Raw genomic sequence first — 26407 nt, forward strand, 5'->3', positions numbered from 1 at the left:
TAGCAGTGGAGAGGAAGGAGAGGAAAAAGACTGGATAGGAAGAAGAGTGAAGGAGACAGAGGAGGAAAAGTAAAGATATGGTTACAGAGCCTGCCAATTTATTATTCCAAACAATGTTTTTGAGATAAAATACAGAAATGAGGCAAGCAATGGGAATCTGTTAACCAAAGTATTTTATCTAATAGTATGCTATTTATTAATATATATTGGAGAGGAAGGAGAATTAAAAATTAAGGGAGTAAAAAGAGTGAAGCAAGGAGAGTGTCGAAGAGTGAGGTGGAAAGGTGAAGAGAAGGAAAGGAAGACGAGTTAAGAAAAGAGGAGAAAGATTGGAGGAGAAGAAAAAGTTAAGAGAGTAAGAAGAGTGACACAAGGAGATTGAATAACAGACAGAGGAGATACAATGACTCTTTCCAAGAAACGGAAATGCACTTTTTATGAAAAACATGATGAGAGAATTTCCGCTTATACGCTCAGGTCAAGACGATAGAATGGTTCACAGCAACCTTAGTAATTCCTCTTTTTCCAATTGGCAGCGGGGGAAGAACGGCAGTGGTAGAACATCAACAGACGAAAAGGCATAAAGCCTCTGATTGGCCGTGTTGGTATGCCCTCTGTCACCACATTCTTCAACAAGGTAGAGCCTTCCCAAGAAGAATATGGTTTAGCTGTGCAGGAGGGTGTCTTTGCATACCACACTATGCGACACAATCATAGTTACAGATCTATGGACTGCACAGCACAACTGACACGGAAGCTTTATGAGCCAAAGTTTACATGTGCTAGGACAAAATGTGACGCCATAGTGAGTAACGTGTTAGTAACATGGGCAACTACTTTGGTAACACAGGACCTAGACCAGGTTGAATTTGTGTCCCTGTCCATTGATGCGTTCAATCATGGACATGTAAAGTTGCTGTCAATAGTAGTCAGATATTGTAAGATAGATGGTGGCAACACATCTGTGGAAACAAAACTGCTTGATTTTGTTGAATTGAATGGAAAAACAGCAGAGGAAATTGCAGCTGAGGTCCTGGTGGTCATCCAAAAATGTAACCTGGAAAACATTCTCTGCCGACAACAAATACCAACTTTGGAGGACTGAATAGGCTGGGGAGGGTCAATGTCCATACCAAAGTTAAAAATGCTCTGCAGCGGGAGGTGATTGGCTTAGGTTGTCCTGCCCACATCATTCATAACACGGCCAGAACAGCTTTGGATATAATGTTGTGTACCTGCTCACAAAGATATTTGGATATGTTCATATTTTCACTGTCAGAGTAGAAAGACTGAAGGGCTTTTGTGAGTTGTTGTCCAGGAGTACCATAACATTTTAGGACACAGCAATGTTCGCTGGATGTCCATGCTCCCTGCTCTAGAAAGAGTGCTGAAAATGTATGTGCCATTGAAATCCTTTTTTATTTCTGAAGATAAATGCCCTGTTGTCCTGTGAACAATGTTCAAAGATCCACTGACTGAACTTTGGCTGGCCTTTGTCCATGGAAACCTGACTGTATTCAGTGACACGATCAAGATGCTTGGAGGCCAGGACCACTGTGTTGTGGAGTCCGCTGCAATTCTGAGAAACGTTGAGGCAAAATTGACTGCAAGACGTGATGACAACTTCCTTCCAGTTTTGGTCAGAGGACTTCTGAGAGAGCTGGAGACATGTCTAAAGAGAGCTTTCTCAAAACATCCCAATCATTCTTCACTACGGCTGTGAACTACTTGCAAGCATGGGGAAAGCACACATATAATCTAAAATATTTACATTGTCTCCTTTTAAAAAGGCAACCTCTACGTGAAGAGATCCAGAAGGCAGCAGTCACACTGCAGGAAAAATGCCCCAATGTGACCATCAATGAGGATGCATTGTGTGACGAGGTTACTGGCCTGCAAGAGTTCCTAAAGGGGGGATCGCTTGAAGAATGGAAAACATCTGGAGACATTGCTTAGTCAGAGATGGAGCACGGTGGTTACCCACTTCAAAGAGAATGACATCCCACACAATAACCTGGCTAGATTAGCTTCTGTTGTCATGTGCTTACCTGGAGGTAATGCACCAGTCGAGAGTGTTCTCCCAAATTAATGCTCTATGGACAGCAGCAAGAAATAGGTTCACTGTTCCTACCATCAAGGCTGTGCTTATTGTGAAGACAAACTTCAACCTCCCCTGCCAGGAGTTCATGGAGAAGCTGGCCAAAGACAGAACAATCCTGAAGAAAATACATTCTTCTTAGAAATATACAGATTAGGTTGGTATAAGTATATTATGTAGTTACCAATCTCATCAGCATCTTATTTCTTTATTATGTTGTTCAATATTTCACGTATACTATTGTCTGTTCTTTCAATTTTGCTCATGTTCTCTTCTGCTCTTATTGTAGCAGGACTACTGAATGGCTGTTCAGATCGGACAGTTCTGTCTTGTCTATAGTGTTTCTGTAGTATAGTTGTTTTCTTTGCCTATCACAATGTGCCTGTTAGACTAAATACATGAAACCGGAATTGTCCCCCTTTTTTATTTAATAGATAATAACATTGGATATTTTAATTATATATTGGCCGCCGAACTGGAAATGTCCCCGGTTTTCATTTCAGAAATCTGGTCACCTTATAATATATGCATATTATTATTATTATTGGATAGAAAACACACTGAAGTTTCTAAAACTGTTTGAATGATGTCTGTGAGTATAACATAACTCATATGGCAGGCAAAAACCTGAGACAAATCCAACCAGGAAGTGGGAAATCTGAGGTTTGGAGTCAAGTTGCACTTCCTACGGCTTCGACTAGATGTCAACCGTCTTTAGAAACTGGTTTGAGGATTCTATTATAAAGGAGGGGCTCATGAGACCTGTTTGAGTCAGTGGTCTGGCAGAGTGTCTCAGGCTCGTGACGCTAGCTCCCGACAGAGTTAGCTCTCGTTCCAGTGCTTTTCTTCAGACATAGGAATTCTCCGGTTGGAACATTATTGATGTTTTATGTTAAAAACACCCTAAAGATTGATTCCATACATCGTTTGACTTGTTTCTACGACCTGTAACGGAACCTTTTGAGTTTTTGTCTGGACGAAGTGCACGCGCCTCATGAAGATGGATTACTGGGCTGAACACGCTAACAACAAGTGGCTATTTGGACATAAATGATGGACTTTATGGAACAAATCATTAATTTATTGTCGATCTGGGATTCCTGGGAGTGCCTTCTGATGAAGATCATCAAAGGTAAGTGAATATTTATAGTGTTATTTCTCATTTCTGTTGACTCCAACATGGCGGATATTTCTCTGGCAGGATTGGGCTCTGAGCGCCGTTCTCAGATGATGCTTTTTCCATAAAGTTTAAAAAAAGATCTGACACAGTGGTTGCATTAAGGAGAAGTCTGTCTTTAATTCTTTGAATAACACTTGTATATTTTATCAATGTTTATTATGAGTATTTCTGCAAAATTACTGGATGTTTTGGAATCAAAACATTACTACACGCAATGCGGCCAATGTAAACTGAGATTTTTGGATATAAATACGGACATTATCGAACAAAACATACATGTATTGTGTAACATGATGTCCTATGAGTGTCATCTGATGAAGATCATCAAAGGTTAGTGATTAATTTGATCTATATTTCTGCTTTTTGTGACTCCTATCTTTGGCTGGAAAAATGGCTGTGTTTTTTTTGACTTGACGGTGATCGAACATAATCATATGTGGTGCTTTCATTGTAAAGCATTTTTGAAATCGGACACGATGGGGAGATTAACAAGAAGTTTATCTTTCATTTGCTGTATTGGACTTGAATTTCGCGCGCGGCCATTTCAGCGGAATGTTGTCGAGGGGTTCCGCTAGCGGAACACCTGCGCTAAAAAGGTTAAACCAGCAGGCGGCTCCAGTGACCTAAACATAAGTAACCGGACAGTTCCAATCAAGTAAAATCTGATTTAAATTATTTATATGTATTAACCAGTGGCGACCCGTCATTCAAGGCAGCTGTTTTGAGCCCCACTTTTTTAGGTTGCTTGTTTTGCTTGTTGTTTTTGCATTAATACGTGTCACATATCAGTTTGCAAACAATGTAAAAAAAAATCTAATCAAATCATTGAGTTAATAAAGCCAGGTACCACCAACATGGTCTCTTTTTTGCTTTCTTGGGTAAGGCAGCTCCAAAAGGCAGGTGTTTCGGCCTAGCTCAGTGCTTTCAGTGGTGGTGGGACAAGCCAGCAAAAAATACAGAGTGTTGCGCCGTGTTTGGCTCAGTGTTCTGTCACTCATGGGGACACTACTTTACCGCCAAGTCTTATTGGTAGAGCTGAAAACTTTTTGCCCTTTAGGTTCTGCCATAGAGTTACATTAGAAGTGCCCATCCAAGCAGGCTCAATGTCATTGGCCACAGATATAACGTGATTTGATTTCATTCTATCTACAGTAGCTTTGATTGGACTGATCATGTCAACATCATACTTTCAAAATCTTAGCTAGCAGTCATCATCATGAATCAAGTCGACAATCGACTAGCAAATCCTTTTCAAACCTGGTCATATCAAGAGAAATTAGAGATAAAACATATCGGTGCTTATCGGCCATTGAACATAAACATTATTCAACAATGAGAGGTTTGGAAGGAAGCATTTCTGCAACTCCTCAAGTTATTTTCCTTGGCCATGGCAGAGGTGTCATGCCTGCTCTCGCTCTCCCTCTCTCGAGATCGAGAACGTCAAGCTGCCCTTCATTACACACACCTGTCAACATCATTACGCGCAGCTGCACAATACTGGACTCAACTGGACCCCATTACTTCGTTGATTACCCCCTCTATATCTGTCTGCTCCTCAGTTTGTTCCCTGTGTCAGCATTGATGTCGTTATTTTTCCCCTGTCCAGATGCTGTTCCTGTTCTGTTTAATATCCGTGTTTCATTAAATGTTCACTCCCTGTACCTGCTTTTCGTCTCCAGCGTCGATCCTTACAAGTGGTGGATGTTTTGTACAACATAATGCAGAAATGAACCATTGATGCAGCAGGAATCACCGGAGCAATCAACAACCTCAAGGTAAACATTCAAAACATTTGCGAGCAAACTAATGCACTGGCCAAAGGACATGTTGATGCCACAAAACCAAGGCAGAGAGAACTTAACACTGCACCCGTGATAAAGGAGACATGTGATACAATCGCTGCTCATGTGCAAGAAAGGTTTTCTGAAAGTGATCACTTAATTGCAGTTGGTGGACAGCTCATTTCCCCCCCAGTATGTACATTCCTTTCTGACCGCAGCACTCCAGTGTGCTACCAAGCTATGGCCTGTGGGTAACCAGGAGAAGCTGAAAACGGATCTGTCCACCAGCATTATGAGCTGGACACTGGAAAGACAGCACTTTATTTATTGAAATCACTCTACGAGAACAACCTGCAGGAGGCTTTGTCTGAGACGGTCTCTCTTCTCAAAATCATCATCACCACTCCGATGACAGCCGCTGAGTCACAGATAAACTTTTCCACCCTTAAAAGGATAAAAACCTCCACACGCAACTCCATGGGCCAGAAAAGGTTAAATGCATTGGCATGCTGTCAATCCAGCATGACTTCATCCAGAGAATGCCGGACTTTGATGACAAAATAATTGAGACATTTACCCACAAGAAGGACCACCGTGCCAACTTCCTATTCAAGTGAGCACAACACAACAATGGTGAGTCCATAAATATGTCTAGTATGCTGCTGCATAAGTGATGTAATATGCCAGAGATATATGTATACTGTAGCTAAGAAAGCAATACTGAGTGTATGCATAGTAAGCAGTCAGTAGCCTGTGTCTCACCCTAAGAATGTGGTTCCTTTCCCTCTTAGAACTTACCTTACTGTTCTGACTTGGTATTGGTGTTTTTGGTATTTTATTAGGATCCCCATTAGCTATTGCAAAAACAGCAGCTACTCTTCCTGGGGTCCACACAAAACATGAAACATAACATAATACAGAACATTAATAGACAAGAACAGCTCCACTTGGTTATGCATACAGTATGTAGCCTATAGCCTGTTTTAGAGAAATGTCATCATCGAATATTGTAATAGCTTTCATTGCCTGCTTACCTTCCCCCATTGTAAGAGCTTTCATTGTCTGCTTATGTGCCCCTGTTAATTTAGCCTGCTGTTCGGCCTTGGTATAAAGGGAGAACACTGTAAGAACGGCCCATGTTCTGAATTATGTCGCTGTCCATTTCAAAAGTGCTGAACAAATAGGCAGCATATAGGCTACATCTGTCTCAGCTCGCTCATGTCTTAATCAAAATTACGTCTTGCCTCTTAACCGCTTATCGTCATATATGCCATTATCATAGTTTGTACATCTGCATTGTTAGATTGCTTATATAGGTCTATCTCATTAGTATCTTATTAATAATTGTGGGCAATGCTATAATGATGCATTTAATAGTTTTTCTTACTTTGTGTGTTATAATTAGCTAGGGTGCTTTTCTCCACGAGGAGGGTGTTAAATTACAGACCCAACAACAATATATTATAGTATCCCCTCCTCGTAACCATGCTTGCCAGTGACAGTCTCTTGCCATTTAAATATTTTTGTTCAACAAGAAGTTCAGTAATAGACCCATGTAATTCCAGTTCATATTGCGAGGGTTGTTTTGTTTGCACAATTCTGTCAGTGCGTCTGTATATTGTCTATAAAAGTGGATCCTCTTGATTGTATTATCCTTCCTTTTTAGACCACATAGGACTAATAAAATACTTAGAATGGTAGGCTAACCGTTGAGTCTGGGTCTCTCTCGCTCTCGTGACATAAAGAAGAGTAAAATGAAGGCCTCAACATCTTGCTGAATTTATCTGAACTTATTTATTGAATTTATTTCTGTCACTGTCCATTTCGATATTGCTGAACGAATAGGCCTACCTCATCTCAGCTCATTTGCTTGCACTTGCTTATACTTAGAGCTAAGTGTTATTTATATAAGAATAAACATTGTGAATTCACTGAATGTAATAATGTCTGTGTATGGTTCAAAAGTCAAAACTCATGTCGACATTCATTATTATTGAAGGAGAATGCGGTTCTTATCCAGTTATACAAATCAACAAGGAGTCAATAGAATATTTATTCAAGCAAGTCAGCCATAAGCTCCCCTCTCTGGACAGCTTTATGATTTCATGGATACAATGTTTCATGGCTGGTATGTTTGTGTGAAGGTGATGTGACAGTCACTATCCATTAAAAATGTGTATTTATTAAATACCCTCTGGGCATCAACTGGTTGAATCAACGCTGGTTCCACGTCATTTCAACTAAATAAATGCGATGACGTTGAATCAACATTGGGGAAAAATTATAGGATTTGTAAAAAGTCAATGTAAGGACTAAATCCAATGGCAGGGTGAATTTTTTTGTTGATTTCACGTTTGTTGACAACTCAACCAAATTTAAATCAAAACTAAATATTGACATGATGTCTGTGCCCAGTGGGGAAACTACCATGACCTTTTGTTCATAATATATGTTATGGTTAATGGTAGGCCTATGCTTCTATCCACATTTTTAACAACATTCATTGGTTTTGGCCAAGCTGGTATGGCTTTCTGCTGTCTTTCATTTTAAACCAGTTTTTGTTAATAGCATTTACATATTTTGGAACAGATTTCAGAAGTGTGACAAAATGGTGAACAAAATCATGGTACAGTTAGTATTCTCTATAATAACACCTAAAAGCAAGAGATTGCTATGTGCACAGGTAAGATCAGGGATATTGTCTCTGCATATTAAAACAGGTGTCACGCGGAGCAGAACAGGTGAGGTAACCAAGGTATTTATTGAAAAATGGGGAAGATGGGGTGCAGGCCAGGGGAAGCTCGGGCGGGTTGCAGGAAGCCCGTTGCGGAGGCTGAGGCTGGAGCGAGGGGAGTTGGGACTGAGTAAGCAGGTCCGGAGAGGAATCCAAGGACGCAGTGGAGTGGGGGGTCCAGGACAGAGTAGCAGGACTGATGAGACGTGGGACTGGAGACAGAGGCCAAAGTCAGGGGGGCGGGGGGGGGGGGGGGGGGGGGGTGTTATTAGGGGGATTGGGAAAGGGGAAAGAGTGCAAAGTAGGTGGATTGGGAAAGGGTGCAAAGTGTTGAATGAAGGGTCTGGCTGGGGAGTGAGTGGAAGTGTGACCTGCAGACTGAAGGGCAGGTGAGGTTTGCGAACGCCTGCTGTGACGGGGTCGGCAGCTCTCGACCAGCAGCCCTCATTCCACTCATCAACAACAAAGTGGGTGACGATGGCACTACCAGCTCAAAGAACCTGGAAGAGTGGAAGGCTCTTATCGACTCACTCATAAAGGAGAGATGCTCAGGACGGCTGATAGGATCATATATATATAACAGTCATTTATGTCAAGGGATTATCTGGTATAAAATATCAAAACATCAGGTTTTATTGTCTACTGTTGAGTGATGGTTTTTTCTATAAATAACTCTGTCCTTAACTCTTCACACAAAGGGATCAGTCTACTTATCTGCTGAGTAAATGGTAATGATAGGCTATACTTCTGGAAAACGAATATTTAGAAAAAACTAACGCATATAATATAAATGTTTGAGGGTTTTGTCTGTTGTGCCCATATGAAATAAATCATAAGTCTGTGTAGCCAACTATTTACTGTTTATATTCAGTATTTCATTTCTTCATACATACATGAATATGCAGAAATCTATTCTCCTAAACTATGACCCTTATCGTTATCAGTACCAATATCTTGACAATTTGAATGATGACATGATATATAAATACTTAAAGAATATATGCGTGGATATCAGTGTGTAGTTCCGGGGCCATGCCGGCTGTCCTATTTTACATCTTGTGTAAAGATGTCAGGCACTTACAAACAAATGACCAACACATAACAACCTGCTTTCACCCTGTGGGTCAAAAAGCACTCGCTGAAAATATGTTTCTTATAGTTCAGCGCATTACTAGTTCTATAACAGTAGATGTAATGCATTACTAGGTCTATAACAGTAGCTTTAATGCATTACTAGTTCTACTATAAGAGTAGCTTTAATGCATTACCTAGTCTATAACAGCAGCTTCAGTGCATTACCTGGTCTACTAAGAGCCACTTTGTAGGAAAATGGTGCTTGGGAGGGTCAGCAACCAAGATTCCTTTCTTTTTAAAATAGATCAAATGATAACATTATTGCAGAATGTTTTATTTAATTCTATTAGTTGTGATAATTATTAGGCACTTTCCTTAGGTTGCTAAGACCTTTCTGGATTAAGATTGTAGTTTAGCCAAGCAATACTGTATGTTAAGTTATTGTGATAAAGGTAATATAACAGTGGTTCCCAAACTCTTTATTTACCCCTTCAAACATTCAACCTCCAGCTGCGTACCCCCTCTAGCACCAGGGTCAGCGCACTCTCAAATGTTGTTTTTTACCATCATTGTAAGCCTGCCCCACACACACTATACAATACATTTATTAAACATAAGAATGAGTGTGAGTTTTTGTCACAATCCGGCTCGTGGGAAGTGACAAAGAGCTCTTTTTGGACCAGGGCACAAATAATAATATAATAATAATCAATATTTTTGCTCTTTACTTAACCATCTTGCATATAAAACCTTATTTGTTCATTGAAAATTGTGAATAACTCACCACAGGTTAATGAGAAGGGTGTTCTTGAAAGGATGCACATAACTCTGCAATGTTGGGTTGTATTGGAGAGAGTCTCAGTCTTAAATAATTTTCCACACAGTCTGTGCCTGTATTTAGTTTTCAAGCTAGTGAGGGCCGAGAATCCACTCTCACATAGGTACGTGATTGCAAAGGGCATCAGTGTCATAACAGTGCGATTTGCCAAGGCAGGATACACTGAGCGCTGCCCAATCCAGAAATCTGGCAGTGGCTTCTGATTAAATTACATTTTCACAGAACCGCTTGTTGCAATTTCAATGAGGCTCTCTTGTTCAGATATCGGTAAATAGACTGGAGGCATGAAAGGGATAACAAATCCAGTTGTTTGTGTCATCTGTTTCGGAAAAGCACCTGCGTAATTGCGCAAGCAACTCACTCAGGTGCTTCGCTATATCACATTTGACATTGTCTGTAAGCTTGAGTTCAAATGCGCACAAAAAATCATACAATGATGGAAGACCTGTGTGTTGTCCTTGTTAATGCAAACAGAGAAGATATTCAACTTCCACATCATAGCCTCAATTTTGTCCCGCACATTGAATATAGTTGCTGTAATCCTAGATTCAGATCATTTAGGCGAGAAAAAACATCACCCAGATAGGCCAGCCGCGTGAAAAACTCGTCATCATGCAAGCGGTCCGTCAAGTGAAAATTATGGTCAGTAAAGAAAACTTTAAGCTCGTCTCTCAATTTAAAATAAATGTGTCAATACTTTGCCCCTTGATAACCAGTGTATTTCTGTATGTTGTAAAAGCGTTATATGGTCGCTGCCCATAGCATTGCATAGTGCAGAAAATACACAAGAGTTCAGGGGCCTTGTTTTAACAAAGTTAACCCTTTTCACTGTAGTGTTCAAAATGTCTTTCAAGCTGTCAGGCATTCCCTTGGCAGCAAGAGCCTCTCAGTGGATGCTGCAGTGTACCCAAGAGGCATCGGGAGCCACTACTTGCACGCGCGTTACCACTTCACTATGTCTCCCTGTCATGGCTTTTGCACCATCAGTACAGATACCAACACATCTTGACCACCAAAGTCCATTTGATGTCACTAAGCTGTCCAGTGCTTTAAAAATATCCTCTCCTGTTGTCCTGGTTTCCAGAAGAGGATGTCTTCCTTAATTGATCCCCCATAAATGTAACGAACATACCAGGAGCTGTGCCTGCCACCTCTGTTGACTCATCCAGCTGTAACGCATAGTATGCGAAGCAGTAATTGTTTTAAAACATCTCCCGATGCGTCATGAAACAGTGTTGTTTGATGAAGACATTGTCTGTATAGTTTTTTGGGCCTTTTCCCCCAGCATTGTTCCAGCCATATCCGCGGCAGCAGGAAGAATTAAGTCCCCCACAATAGTATGGGGCTTGCCTGTCCTAGCCATTCGATAGCTCACCATATAAGACGCTTCTAGCCCATTCTTATTAATGGTATCTGTTGCAATTATATTATATTATCTTACTATTCAAAAGTCATCTTAATTGCGCAAGAGTGAAGGTTTCATCGAGTTGTGAGTATTTTTGCACATATAATACACTGTGGCTGAGGAAAGGCACTACTCCCAATATAAGTGAACCCCAAATCAATGTAGTTCTTATCTTTGCACCTCTTCGATGGTCCAACGTCCCTGTCTGTTGTTCGGTGCTTTGTTGGGTAAGTTTGGGAATACCTGTCCTATACCCTATACCCTAAGGATGGAAAATCTAAAGTGTATTTGGAACTCATTATATTGACCTCAGGATGTTATGTGATACAGGGATTGCATTAATACCTTGTTATATGGATACAGACTAACACTAAATACTAACACAATACACATTTGTTTGTTTAGCATATGCTCATTGTTTATTTGGAACATTACAGTAAATCATTTACCATGTTCAGTCTTTGCATTTAAACAGTACGAGAATGTAATTTTCACCTCTGACGAATTCACCTAAAGCAGAACGTGTGTGTGTAATTGAAGAGTTACAGAGTGCCAGAAATGCACAGTGCGGTAGTAGGTTTACCTTTGCTGCACACCTGCCACTCTCCCATCCACAGCCTGTGAAATGTCCAGTCCAGCTCTACCTACCTGACTAGACTAGCCCAAGGTCCTTAGGCTTATCCAAAAATAGATCTATGGCAATAAAATCATTAGCCATAGCTGTAATACATGATAATCTTCCAGGCTGAGCTCCAAGGCCTTATTAATAACCACCCGTATCATGATTTGGATCAATGAAACTGCGTCATCATTTGTTGCAATCTGTCTAACCAGGTGTCGGGCTTCAAGCTAGTTAGGAGATTCTGATTATTTTCAAAGTTACATTAGGTAACTAATAATGACCTCAGCGTGTAGTTGTTATTTTAAAAATGTTCAGCCTTTGGTTATCGCAAATTGCGGAGAAATTGCACCTCCTGATGCCCCAAAAATAAATGACGGTACTCACATAAAGTAGCCTGGCCACTAGCTACATTATTTTCACACATCTGAGAGGGAGATGAATAGCTGCTGAACCAATGATTGCTGACATAGTCCTCTCAAATATGCTAAATTACCGGAACATTGTGTCGAGGACAACTAATTAACTATCATGTTCCAGGCATTACTACTGGCGTAAGTGTGCTAATGGAGCTCAGGGAGAAATCACAGACATGACAGCATACATTCAAATTAGATAATTTATTTAAAGTCACAGTTCAGAATTTGTGTTTGAGATAAACGGTAGCCCAGCCTCTGAAGCTGGGGGAAAAGGTTGGAGAAATGTGTGTTGCATTACCACCATAGTACCCTCCAAACTCATCATCAAGCTCGAGACCCTGGGTCTCGACCCCGCCCTGTGCAACTAGGTACTGGACTTCCTGACGGGCCGCCCCCAGGTGGTGAGTGTAGGTAACAACATCTCCACCCCGCTGATCCTCAACACTGGGGCCCCACAAGGGTGCGTTCTGAGCCCTCTCCTGTCCTCCCTGTTCACCCACGACTGCGTGGCCATGCACGCCTCCAACTCAATCATCAAGTTTGCAGACGACACCACAGTGGTAGGCTTGATTTCCAACAACGACGAGATGGCCTACAGGGAGGAGGTGAGGGCCCTCGGAGTGTGGTGTCAGGAAAATAACCTCACACTCAACGTCAACAAAACAAAGGAGCTGATCGTGGACTTCAGGAAACAGCAGAGGGAGCACCCCCCTATCTACATCGACGGGACAGTAGTGGAGAGGGTAGTAAGTTTTAAGTTCCTCTGCGTACACATCACGGACAAACTGAATTGTTCCACCCACACAGACAGCATGGTGAAGAAGTCACAGCAGTGCCTCTTCAACCTCAGGAGGCTGAAGACATTTGGCTTGTCACCAAAAGCACTGACAAACTTCTACAGATGCACAATAAAGAGCATCCTGTCGGGCTGTATCACCGCCTGGTACGGCAACTGCTCCGACCACAACCGTAAGGCTCTCCAGAGAGTAGTGAGGTCTGCACAACGCATCCCCGGGGGCAAACTACCTGCCCTCCAGGACACCTACACCACCCGATGTCACAGGAAAGCCATAAAGATCATCAAGGACATCAACCACCCGAGCCACTGCCTGTTCACCCCACTATCATCCAGAAGGCGAGGTCAGTACAGGTGCATCAAAGCAGGGACCGAGAGACTGAAAAACAGCTTCTATCTCAAGGCCATCAGACTGTTAAACAGCCACCACTAACATTGAGTGGCTGCTGCCAACACACTAACTCAACTCCAGCCACTTTAATAATGGGAATTGATGGAAATTGATGGAAAATATATCACTACCCACTTTAAACAATGCTACTTAATATAATGTTTACATACCCTACATTATTCATCTCACATGTATATGTATATACTGTACTCTATATCATCTACTGCATCTTTATGTAATACATGTATCACTAGCCACTTTAAACTATGCCACTTTGTTTACATACCCTACATTACTCATCTCATATGTATATACTGTACTCGATACCATCTACTGCATCTTGCCTATCCAGTTCTGTACCATCACTCATTCATATATCTTTATGTACATATTCTTTATCCCTTTACACTTGTGTGTATAAGGTAGTAGTTTTGGAATTGTTAGGTTAGATTACTCGTTGGTTATTACTGCATTGTCGGAACTAGAAGCACAAGCATTTCGCTACACTCGCATTAACATCTGCTAACCATGTGTATGTGACAAATAAATTTGATTTGATTTAGATTTTTAACTTCATCCAATAGGATAGCCTAATGTCACGGATATTGTGTCCAGGCTTTCACAATACAGTCATTTTTGAAAAATATGTATTCTATCATTTGTGTAGTATTCTGTTTATATTCTGTCTTCAGAGTCCTCCCGAACCCGAATACCTGAGATGGTACAGAGGGTACGGAACTGGTTCTACATTAAATCAAATGGAACAAGTGTGGTCTCCATGTTGCTGTCCACAGCTTTATAGTCACGCTTGCAGTTGTGCCAGCAATTTAAGCAACCCGGGAGACTTCCACTAGAGCATATGACAAATACAAACATTGCAAGTGATGTAGATGAGAATATGTTGCCCAAACACAGTGGACGGCATGTGCACCATTTCAGGGAGTAGGGGCGTGCTCTTCTCTCTGAGGAGCTGCCTTCCAATCTTGTATCCAGTCCCGATGTAAATTAAACATCACCTTTAAGGCTTAAAGAGCATTCATAAACCCAATATTAGGCCTGTAGATGCTTTAGAAATCATGCATAAGGCACCGCTCATCCTTGTCAGTCCTACACCCCAAAATGATGCTTTTGATAAAGTAAAATAAGAATGTGTAACATCCATATGCAAGAATAAACAATGCATATTTTTTTCATATCAATTCGAACAAATACAGTAAAGATTGACAAGCGCATCAGGACTAGATTAGCGTAGTAAGAAAATATAGTAAACTGTTGCTTTAAAACAAAACCCTCCTAGTTATGTCAACGTAGGGTCAACGTGGTGACGTATTTATGGGAACTCGGGCAGGAAAGAACAGTGAAAGTGAACTAAACGTTTGACAATGTCATTGAAACAAAGAATTGCATTTCACTCGCGGTTGAATAAATCTACTTTAAACTCGGACTATTGGTATGGTAAGCAAGAAAAGAGGACACGCGGGGACAGAACAAGTTTCACTACAGTTGCGCTCCAACCTAACAGTTCCTCTCTGAACACAATTTTGACGAGCAGCATCCATTCGCGCTGTAAACAATGTAACACCAATTCGGGCTCTTGCAACCTTGACAAACGAACATGGAGAATGAGACTATTTACGGGAGTGAGCGCAACTAAGGTTTTTAAACGGAGCTTTTTATTTGTCAGAGGTATGTATGTACACTGTCTGAGCAAAGAAGACAACAAACGACACTATCAAAAATAAGTTTGCCAGCTCGGGTTCAGATTGCAATGGTCGTCACTAGTTACCACAGCCACAACGTCATAAACCACGCCCATTTCTACAATTTCCTATCTTAGTGTGATTAAACCTTACCCTATATTTAACCCTATATCTAACCTTATGCCTAACCATGACCTTAAATTAAGACCAAAAACTATTTTTGTTTTAATTTTTACAATATAGCACTTTGTGACTGTGGTGACTAGTAGAAATCGATTGTAACCGGGATTTAAGTGACCTCGTGAGGTTGGATGAATATTTCGGAGCAGATTTAAAAAATAAAAAGGCCCAGTGTTAATGCATTCTACAATACATTAAATACATGAAATGTATGTCTTCATATCACCCTCTGAGTGCTGTACATTTGCATAACATTTTCTTAATTTGATGCAGGATCCTATGGTGGTTATAAATAAATAATTTGTCATGTAATGATCTGTACGCTACATCTAACTTTTCCTTTTATGTGGATATCAGAGCTGAGCACCTCTATACTTCACTATGAATTGAAAACAGATATGACAAAGTCTGGAAACCGACGGCTGTATTTTGATACCCATGCATTGGTTCGACTCCTCGAAGACAATGGTTAGAAAATGTTTTTTATTTGTGTAATTTGAAGTAACCCCCATACATTTAATTCAGTGGTTGGTTTGAACCCAGTTAGTGTTTTGTTTTCATCAACAGGCTTCACCACTCAGCAAGCTGAGGTAATTGTCAGGATGATGGTCAGGACAACACACTCCAACATGGATCTAATCTATAATGACATGGTAACCAAAGTGCAGCAGGTGAGGCTTGACTTTTTCATATCAACATACAGTATATGACCAAAGGTATGTGGACACCTGCTCGTTGAACATCTCATTCCAAAGTCATGGGCATTAATATGGAGTTGGTCCCCCCTTTGCTGCTATAAACCTATTCCCCCTCAAACTGAAAAGAGACTGAAAAGATATGACATGGGTCCTCAGATCCAAACCAAACAATTTTATTTGTCACATACACATGGTTAGCAGATGTTAATGCGAGTGTAGCGAAATGCTTGTGCTTCTAGTTCTGACAATGCAGTAATAACCAACGAGTAATGTAACCTAACAATTCCAAAACTACTACCTTATACACACAAGTGTAAAGGGATAAAGAATATGTACATAAAGATATATGAATGAGTGATGGTACAGAACGGCATAGGCAAAATGCAGTAGATGGTATCGAGTACAGTATATCCATATGAGAAATGTAGGGTATGTAAACATAAAAGTGGCATAGTTTAAAGTGGCTAGTGATACATGTATTACATAAAGATGGCAAGATGCAGTAGATGGTATAGGGTACAGTATATACATATGAGATGAGTAATGTAGGGTATGTAAACAGTATATTAAGTGGCATTGTTTGAAGTGGCTAGTGATACATTTTTTACATAAATTTCCATTATTAAATTGGCTGGAGTTGAGTCAGTATGTTGGCAGCAGCCACTCAATGTTAGTGGTGGCTGTTTAACAGTATGATGGCCTTGAGATAGAAATGAAATCCGAGCAAGGGTAGCATTCCAGAGAGACATCAGAGACTGTAACGTTTTTTGCTTCACGGAAACATGGCTCACTCGAGAGACGCTATCGGAGTCGGTGCAGCCAGCTGTTTTCTTCACGCATTACGCCGACAGAAACAAGCATCTTTCTGGTAAGAAGAGGGGCGTATGCCTTATGATTAACGAGACATGATGTGATCATAACAACATACAGGAACTCAAGTCCTGTTGTTCACCTGACTTAGAATTCCTCACAATCAAATGTCGACCGCATTATCTACCGAGGGAATTCTCTTCGATTATAATCACAGCCCCATATATTCCCCCCCAAGCAGACACATCGATGGCACCGAACAAACTTTATTTGACTCTATGTAAACTGGAAACCACATATCCTAAGGCTGCATTCATTGTAGCTGGGGATTTTAACAAGTCTAATCTGAAAACAAGACACCCTAAATTCTATCAGCATATCGATTGCGCAACCAGGGCTGGTAAAACCCTGGTTCATTGTTATTCTAACTTCTGTGACGCATATAAGGCCCTCCCCCACCCTCCTTTCAGAAAAGCTGACCACGACTCCATTTTGTTGCTTCCAGCCTACAGACAGAGACTAAAACAAGAAACTCCCGCACTCAGGTCTGTTCAACGCTGGTCCGACCAATCTGATTCCACGCTTCAAGACTGCTTCGATCACGTGGATTGGGATATGTTCCGCATTGCGTCCAACATCAACATTGACGAATACGCTGATTCGGTGAGCGAGTTTATTAGAAAGTGCATCGGCAATGTTATACTCACAACAACAATTAAAACATTCCCAAACCAGAAACCGTGGATTGATGGCAGCATTCGCGTGAAACTGAAAGCGCGAACCACTGCTTTTAACCAGGGCAAGGTGACCGGAAACATGACCGAATGCAAACAGTGTAGCTATTCCCTCCGCAAGGCAATCAAACAAGCTAGGCGTCAGTATAGAGACAAAGTAGAGTTGCAATTCAACGGCTCAGACACAAGGTATATGGCAGGGTCTACAGTCAATCACGGATTACAAAAAGAAAACCAGCCCCGTCGCGGACCATGATGTCTTGCTCCCAGACAGACTAAATAACTTCTTTGCTCGCTTTGAGGACAATACAGTGCCACTGACACGGCCCTCTACCAAAACCTGCGGACTCTCCTTCACTGCAGCCGACGTGAATAAACATTTAAACGTGTTAACCCTCGCAAGGCTGCAGGCCCAGACGGCATTCCCAGCCGTGTCCTCAGAGCATGCGCAGACCAGCTGGCTGGTGTGTTTACGGACATATTCAATCAATCCTTATCCCAGTCTGCTGTTCCCACATGCTTCAAGAGGGCCACCATTGTTCCTGTTCCCAAGAAAGCTAAGGTAACTGAGGTCGCACTCACTTCCGTCATCATGAAGTGCTTTGAGAGACTAGTCAAGGACCATATCACCTCCACCCTGCCTGACACCCTAGACCCACTCCAATTTGATCCTCAAAAGATTCTACAGCTGCACCATCGAGAGCATCCTGACTGGTTGCATCACTGCCTGGTATGGCAACTGCTCGGCCTCCGACTGCAAGGCACTACAGAGGGTAGTGCGTACGGCCCTGTACATCACTGGGGCCAAGCTTCCTGCCATCCAGGACCTCTTTACCAGGTGGTGTTAGAGGAAGGCCCCAAAAACTGTTTAAGACTCCAGCCACCCTAGTCATAGATTGTTTTCTCTGCTACCGCACGGCAAGCGGTACTGGAGCGCCAAGTCTAGGTCCAAGAGGCTTCTAAACAGCTTCTATCTCCAAGCCATAAGACTACTGAACATCTCTCTAACCACTAGGGTAGCCTAGTGGTTAGAGAGTTGGACTAGTAACTTAAAAGGTTGCAAGTTCGAATCCCCGAGCTGACAAGGTACAAATCTGTCGTTCTGCCCCTGAACAGGCAGTTAACCCACTGTTCCTAGGCCGTCATTGAAAATAAGAATTTGTTCTTAACTGACTTGCCTAGTTAAATAAAGGTAAAAAATTAAAAAATCAAATGGCTACCCAGACTGCTTGCATTGCACCGCCCCCCCCCCCCCCCTTCATGCTGCTGCTACTCTCTTATTATCTATACATCACTTTAATAACTCTACCCACATGTATACTACCGTTCAAAAGTTTGGGGTCACTTAGAAATGTCCTTGTTTTTCATGAAAATTAGTAGCAAAATGAATATAAAATATAGTGAAGATGTTGGCAAGGTTATCAATAATGATTCATTTAAATAATAATTGTCCTTCAAACTTTGCTTTCGTCAATAAATCCTCCATTTGCAGCAATTAGAGCCTTGCAGACCTTTGGCATTCTAGTATTTGGCTAAGGTGTATGTAAACATCCGACTTCAACTTTGAACGGTAGTGTATATATTGCCTCAATTACCTTAACCAACCGGTGCCCCCCGCACATTGACTCTATACCGGTACCCCCTGTATATAGTATTGTTATTTTACTTTTATGTGGCTTCACCACATATTTTACTGCTGCTCTTTAATTATTTGTTACTTTATTTATTTATGTATTTATTTTATGTATTTTTCTTGGAACTGCATTGTTGAGTAAGGGCTTGTGAGTAAGCATTTAACTGTAAGGTTGTATTCAGCGTATGTGACAAATACAATTTTATTTGTATTTTCCACACCAATCTCGACAAACCATTTCAGTATGGATCTCGCTTTGTGCACAGGGGCATTGTCATGCTGAAACAGGAAAGGCCTTCCCCAAACTGTTGCTACAAAGTTGGAAGCACAGAATTGTCTAGAATCTCATTGTATGCTGTAGTGTTAAGATCTCACTTCACTGGAACTAAGGGGCCTAGCCCATACCATGAAAATCAGCCGCAGACCATTATTCCACCTCCACCAAACTTTATAGTTGGCACTCTGCATTCGAGCAGGTAGCGTTCTCCTGGCATCCGCCAAACCCAGATTCTTCCGCCGGACTGCCAGATGGTGGAGCGTGATTCATTACTCCAGAGAAGATGTTTCTACTGTTTCACAGTCCAATGGCGGCGAAGCTTTACACCACTCCAGTCAACGCTTGGCATTGTGCATGTTGATCTTAGGCTTGTGTGTGGCTGCTTGTCCATGGAAACCCATTTCATGAAGCTCCCGACGAACAGTTGTTTCCAGAGGCAGTTTGGAACTCGGTAGTAAGTGTTGCAACCAAGGACAGACGACTGTTATGCGCTTCAGCACTCGCCGGTTCCGTTCTGTGAGCTTGTGTGGCTTACCACTTCGCGGCTGAGCCGTTGTTGCTCCTAGACGTTTCCACTTCACAATAACAGCACTTACCGAGGCAGCTCTAGCAGGGCAGAAATTTGATTAACTGACTTGTTGGAAAGGTCGCATCCTATGACGGTGTCACGCTGAAAGTCAGTGAGCTCTTCAGTAAGGCCATTCTACTGCCAATGTTTGTCTATGGAATTTGCATGACTGTGTGTGTGTGCTCGATTTTATACACTTGTCAGCAACGGGTGTGGCTGAATTAGCCAAATCCACTAATTTGAAGGGGTGTCCCACATACCTTTGTGTGTGTGTGTGTATATATATTAGTCAAATATTGATAATACATGTAAGTAAATAATGAGACTGACTCGCTGTGGCCATGAATTGCAGGAGATCATGTTGCAGAGGGTGTTTTCCCAAATTGCATCGGTGAAAAAGGACATGATTATCCTTGAAAAGAGTGAGTTCTCTACTTTGCTGGCAGAGAATGAGGTGAGTATTAATTTGTAGGAGTTCTCTAATCCACAGGAGGCTGCTGAGGGGAGGACGGGCTCGTAATAATGGCCGGAACGGTGCAGATGGAATGGCATCAAATACCTGGAACCATGTATTTGATACCATTCCACTGACTCCGTTCCAGCCATTACCACGAGCCCGTCCTCTCCAATTAAGGTGCCACCAACCTCCTGTGCTCTAATCCTATCATCACTTGAAGCACATCAGGGAGCCTTTTATGTCTACTCCTTTACAGATGTCATTTCAACATCTATTCAACGCTGGTTCAACATAATTTAATCTAATTGATGAGGAAACATTGATTCAACCAGTGTGTGCCCAGTGGGAAGAGAGGGTCCCGTGATGTGACACATGAGAGTTAGGATTACCTTATATATATTCCTTGTTACTTATTTTCCAGTGGTAGTCAGTGTTCTTCCTTGTCATTTGAACAGTGATGGTGTGTGGACCCTGGCCAATCACTGACATCAAGTACATCCTATGGAGAGTCCACACATGTGGTGTCCCAGGTCACACTGGTTGCATGTCAATAGTTTAAAGTTGTCTCTTCACCTTGCATCTTCTCTTTCACTTGATCTGAACTGAAAACATAGGATTGCTCCCTCTGTGGTCACATGACTGATACAGTGGATGGATTTTTTGGGGGGGCCATGTTATTTCCTTAAAGTCAGGCATTTGAAGTATATCAATGAATTGATTAATATTTTCTTACAGAAAGTCAAGGTAGAGCTACTGCAACTGAAGGTGCAACTGGCTGTAAGTTGTTTTAAGGTGGTTTAATTTCTGTGTTGAATAAAAATCACGAGATGGGGCTGACTAACGGCGAATAAGCTATAACCCTGAAGAAGGCACAGTGATGCCGAAATTATTTACCAAATAAATTATAATAATTTTTTTAGCTTATGGTTCAATTTCTGTGAAAATGTCTGCAGATCACCCACATGTTGCTGCCAGCATTTCATCTGTTTGTGATGATTTTGCGTGTACACCGTGTATAGATATAGAAAACTTTACAAAGTATGACTCTTTGTGAAACAGAGCGATGATCAGTTTGGATTGCAGCCTTTAACCGCACTTCAGAACCATTGAGAGTGTTTGAATGACGGAATGCCTCCTTTTTCTCTGTCGCAGGATGTGATGAATAAAGTCCGCTTTGACAATATCTTGGATATGAATTCGGAAAAAAGCAGCATGAAAGAAATGGTAAATGTCTTAGTATTACAATGATGGTTTTTACATTAGTATTCATAGGATGAAGGTGTGATGCTTTGCTTATTACATACAGTATATCTTGCTCTTATCAATATTTAATGCAAATTTGACAGCACAGTTTCGACTCTGATAGACTATTTGACTTTCAGAAATCAGAGCATGAGAAGAGACTCATGGAAAGTCGGACCGAGATAATGGAAATGGTCAGTATACTGTACATTATGATTAAACCATTCTACTTTAGAGCTCTTAACGGGTTACTTCATTCACCTTGCATGTGTAACACCCATCTCAATTATGTCTTTTCACCTTGTATTTGTTATTTAGTTGTTATGATAAGAATGTTATCTGTGGTTTGTGAATAATAGCCAAATCTGTCTGCTGTAGAATGCTGAGCAAAATTGTCATTTGACTCGGTCCAATATGAAAATCGACACTGAAGTGGCAGGGTTGAAAACCATGTTGGAAGCTCACAAACTTGATACTATCAAATACCTTGCAGGTAAGAAGAGTGTCATTCATGTATCCATGCATTAGTCTTATTTGTTCAATATTTAAAAGGCACTCGCACATCTGAGCTACAGTGCCTTGCGAAAGTATTCGGCCCCCTTGAACTTTGCGACCTTTTGCCACATTTCAGGCTTCAAACATAAAGATATAAAACTGTATTTGTTTGTGAAGAATCAACAACAAGTGGGACACAATCATGAAGTGGAACAACATTTATTGGATATTTCAAACTTTTTTAACAAATCAAAAACTGAAAAATTGGGCGTGCAAAATTATTCAGCCCCTTTACTTTCAGTGCAGCAAACTCTCTCCAGAAGTTCAGTGAGGATCTCTGAATGATCCAATGTTGACCTAAATGACTAATGAGGATAAATACAATCCACCTGTGTGTAATCAAGTCTCCGTATAAATGCACCTGCACTGTGATAGTCTCAGAGGTCCGTCAAAAGCGCAGAGAGCATCATGAAGAACAAGGAACACACCAGGCAGGTCCGAGATACTGTTGTGAAGAAGTTTAAAGCCGGATTTGGATACAAAAAGATTTCCCAAGCTTTAAACATCCCAAGGAGCACTGTGCAAGCGATAATATTGAGATGGAAGGAGTATCAGACCACTGCAAATCTACCAAGACCTGGCCGTCCCTCTAAACTTTCAGCTCATACAAGGAGAAGACTGATCAGAGATGCAGCCAAGAGGCCCATGATCACTCTGGATGAACTGCAGAGATCTACAGCTGAGGTGGGAGACTCTGTCCATAGGACAACAATCAGTCGTATATTGCACAAATCTGGCCTTTATGGAAGAGTGGCAAGAAGAAAGCCATTTCTTAAAGATATCCATAAAAAGTGTCGTTTAAAGTTTGCCACAAGCCACCTGGGAGACACACCAAACATGTGGAAGAAGGTGCTCTGGTCAGATGAAACCAAAATTGAACTTTTTGGCAACAATGCAAAACGTTATGTTTGGCGTAAAAGCAACACAGCTGAACACACCATCCCCACTGTCAAACATGGTGGTGGCAGCATCATGGTTTGGGCCTGCTTTTCTTCAGCAGGGACAGGGAAGATGGTTAAAATTGATGGGAAGATGGATGGAGCCAAATACAGGACCATTCTGGAAGAAAACCTGATGGAGTCTGCAAAAGACCTGAGACTGGGACGGAGATTTGTCTTCCAACAAGACAATGATCCAAAACATAAAGCAAAATCTACAATGGAATGGTTCAAAAATAAACATATCCAGGTGTTAGAATGGCCAAGTCAAAGTCCAGACCTGAATCCAATCGAGAATCTGTGGAAAGAACTGAAAACTGCTGTTCACAAATGCTCTCCATCCAACCTCACTGAGCTCGAGCTGTTTTGCAAGGAGGAATGGGAAGAAATGTCAGTCTCTCGATGTGCAAAACTGATAGAGACATACCCCAAGCGACTTACAGCTGTAATCGCAGCAAAAGGTGGCGCTACAAAGTATTAACTTAAGGGGGCTGATTAATTTTGCACGCCCAATTTTTCAGTTTTTGATTTGTTAAAAAAGTTTGAAATATCCAATAAATGTCGTTCCACTTCATGATTGTGTCCCACTTGTTGTTGATTCTTCACAAAAAATTAGTTTCATATCTTTATGTTTGAAGCCTGAAATGTGGCAAAAGGTCGCAAAGTTCAAGGGGGCCGAATACTTTCGCAAGGCACTGTATCTTTGTTGCAGGTGCATGGCAAGATAATATGAGAAAAAAAGAAGAAACCCGCACACTGCTCTTGCTAACATCACTGCTCTTTATTAAGCTTTGCATTGGCCTCAAGACCTTCGTCAGAGCTTTTTCTGACTGAGGAAATCTCTGATGAATGCCTCGAGGCCAATACGTAAAGATTATTTGCTCAATAAAAATACTATAAATGATGGATAACATTATGTTCCTCGAATGAAATAGATACACAATTAGTATCTCTGGTTCTGGTCAACTAAACGGCACTTTTGTCCATAAACAAGTTCTGACTGACGGACTCCTCATGTCTTTCAGGTTCAGTCTTCACTTGTCTCACTGTGGTTCTCGGATTCTATCGCATCTGGATGTGACTCCGGGGAGTACAGGAAGAGCTGGTCATCTGGACCACTGTAGCTCAAAAATAACCCATTTGAACTGCCACCATTTTGTTTGATAAATAGTCAATCGCTATAGGAACAAACAACCACTGACTGATGGCATGAAGACAGATCAAATGCTTTGATGTTGATTGACATTGATATTTCTGAGGACCAATGACTTATGATTTAGAAGATGAACCCAGCAAACCATGAAATGCGAAAGGCTGCACTTGTAAACCACTATCCAACATTTTTTATAGGATTTTTAATTGGTTGTGTTTTCATAGAGTACCCTACAAAATAAATGACATGTAATTTAAAGATAGAATCCTGACATATGTATTTGTTTGTACATGCACTGTTAAGCAAGGAACCTGTGTATGTTGTGTTTGAGAAGTATGTTGTAAAAATGCAGCGATATATACTGTAATTGCCATGCTGTCCAAAGTGCATTTCCGGCTATGTAGCCAGTAAGATGCAGCTCTGTATATTTTAACTGTAGTAGACACTACGGGACTTGTGAGTCATTGGAACACACATTCCATCAGTCCAATTAACAATTTTTTATGCCCATAGTAGATATTGTAAAACTGTATAAAAGGAAAGCAACACATACAGTGGGCAGAACAAGTATTTGATAACTTCGAAATCGGCAGTGTTTCCTACTTGCAAAGCATGTAGAGGTCTGTAATTTGTATCATAGGTACTTCAACTGTGAGAGACAAAAATCCAGAAAATCACATTTGTATGATTAAGTAATTAATTTGCATTTTATTGCATGACATAAGTATTTGATACATCAGAAAAGCAGAACTTAATATTTGGTATAGAAACCTTTGTTTGCAATTACAGAGATCATACGTTTCCTGTAGTTCTTGACCAGGTTTGCACACATTGCAGCAGGGATTTTGGCCCACTCCTCAATACAGACCATCTCCAGATCCTTCAGGTTTCGGGGCTGTCGCTGGGCAATACGGACTTTCAGCTCCCTCCAAAGATTTTATATTGGGTTCAGGTCTGGAGACTGGCTAGGCCACTCCAGGACCTTGAGATGCTTCTTACGGAGCCACTCCTTAGTTGCCCTGGCTGTGTGTTTCGGGTCGTTGTCATGCAGGAAGACCCAGCCACGACCTATCTTCAATGTTCTTACTGAGGGAAGGAGATTGTTGGCCAAGATCTCGTGATACATGGCCCCCATTCATCCTCCCTCAATACGGTGCAGTCGTCCTGTCCCCTTTGCAGAAAAGCATCCCCAAAGAATGATGTTTTCACCTCCATGCTTCACGGTTAGGATGGTGTTCTTGGGGTTGTACTCATCTTTCTTCTTCCTCCAAACATGGCGAGTGTTTGGAGGAACTTCAGACGGGCCTGGACATGCGCTGGCTTGAGCAGGGGGACCTTGCGTGCGCTGCAGGATTTTAATCCATGACGGCGTAGTGTGTTACTAATGGTTTTCTTTGAGACTGTGGTCCCAGCTCTTTTCAGGTCATTAACCAGGTCCTGCCGTGTAGTTCTGGGCTGATCCCTCACCTTCCTCATGATCATTGATATCCCACGAGGTGAGATATTGCATGGAGCCCCAGACCGAGGGTGATTGACCGTCATCTTGAATTTCTTCTATTTTCTAATAATTGCGCCAACAGTTGTTGCCTTCTCACCAAGCTGCTTGCCTATTGTCCTGTAGCCCAGCCTTGTGCAGGTCTACAATTTTATCCCTGATGTCCTTACACCCTCTCTGGTCTTGTCCATTGTGGAGAGGTTTGAGTGTCTGGACAGGTGTCTTTTATACAGGTAACGAGTTCAAACAGGTGCAGTTAATACAGGTAGAGTGGCTTCTTAAAGAAAAACTAACAGATCTGTGAGAGCTAGAATTCTTACTGGTTGGTAGGTGATCAAATACTTATGTCATGGAATAAAATGCAAATGAATTACTTAAAAATCATACAATGTGATTTTCTGGATTTTTGTAATCGTCTCTCACAGTTGAAGTGTATCTATGATAAAAATTACAGACCTCTACATGCTTTGTAAGTAGGAGTACCTGCAAAATCGGCAGTGTATCAAATTACTAAACACAAACAGTCATACTGTATGTATGACTAAACAAAGCTATAATATAGGATAATTTGACCATAATGTTTTTTATATTTACTAGACTCTAATAACATTTGCATAGGATACCTTTATTGT

General features: G+C 41.3%; 1 protein-coding gene across 1 annotated transcript; it reads left to right on the top strand.

Moving 5' to 3' along the window:
* Positions 1 to 14644: 14644 nt before the first annotated feature.
* LOC139420225 (mitochondrial calcium uniporter regulator 1) lies at positions 14645 to 24538 on the top strand. The gene is made up of 9 exons (XM_071170078.1): positions 14645 to 15021; positions 15573 to 15683; positions 15783 to 15886; positions 20288 to 20389; positions 21128 to 21169; positions 21545 to 21616; positions 21775 to 21828; positions 22013 to 22127; positions 24153 to 24538. Exons 1-9 carry the CDS (start codon positions 14718 to 14720, stop codon positions 24206 to 24208), a joined length of 960 nt encoding a protein of 319 aa, XP_071026179.1. The 5' UTR covers positions 14645 to 14717; the 3' UTR covers positions 24209 to 24538.
* Positions 24539 to 26407: the final 1869 nt, after the last annotated feature.

Source organism: Oncorhynchus clarkii, chromosome 11 (assembly GCF_045791955.1).
Source record: "Oncorhynchus clarkii lewisi isolate Uvic-CL-2024 chromosome 11, UVic_Ocla_1.0, whole genome shotgun sequence".
Classification (NCBI taxonomy): domain Eukaryota; kingdom Metazoa; phylum Chordata; class Actinopteri; order Salmoniformes; family Salmonidae; genus Oncorhynchus; species Oncorhynchus clarkii.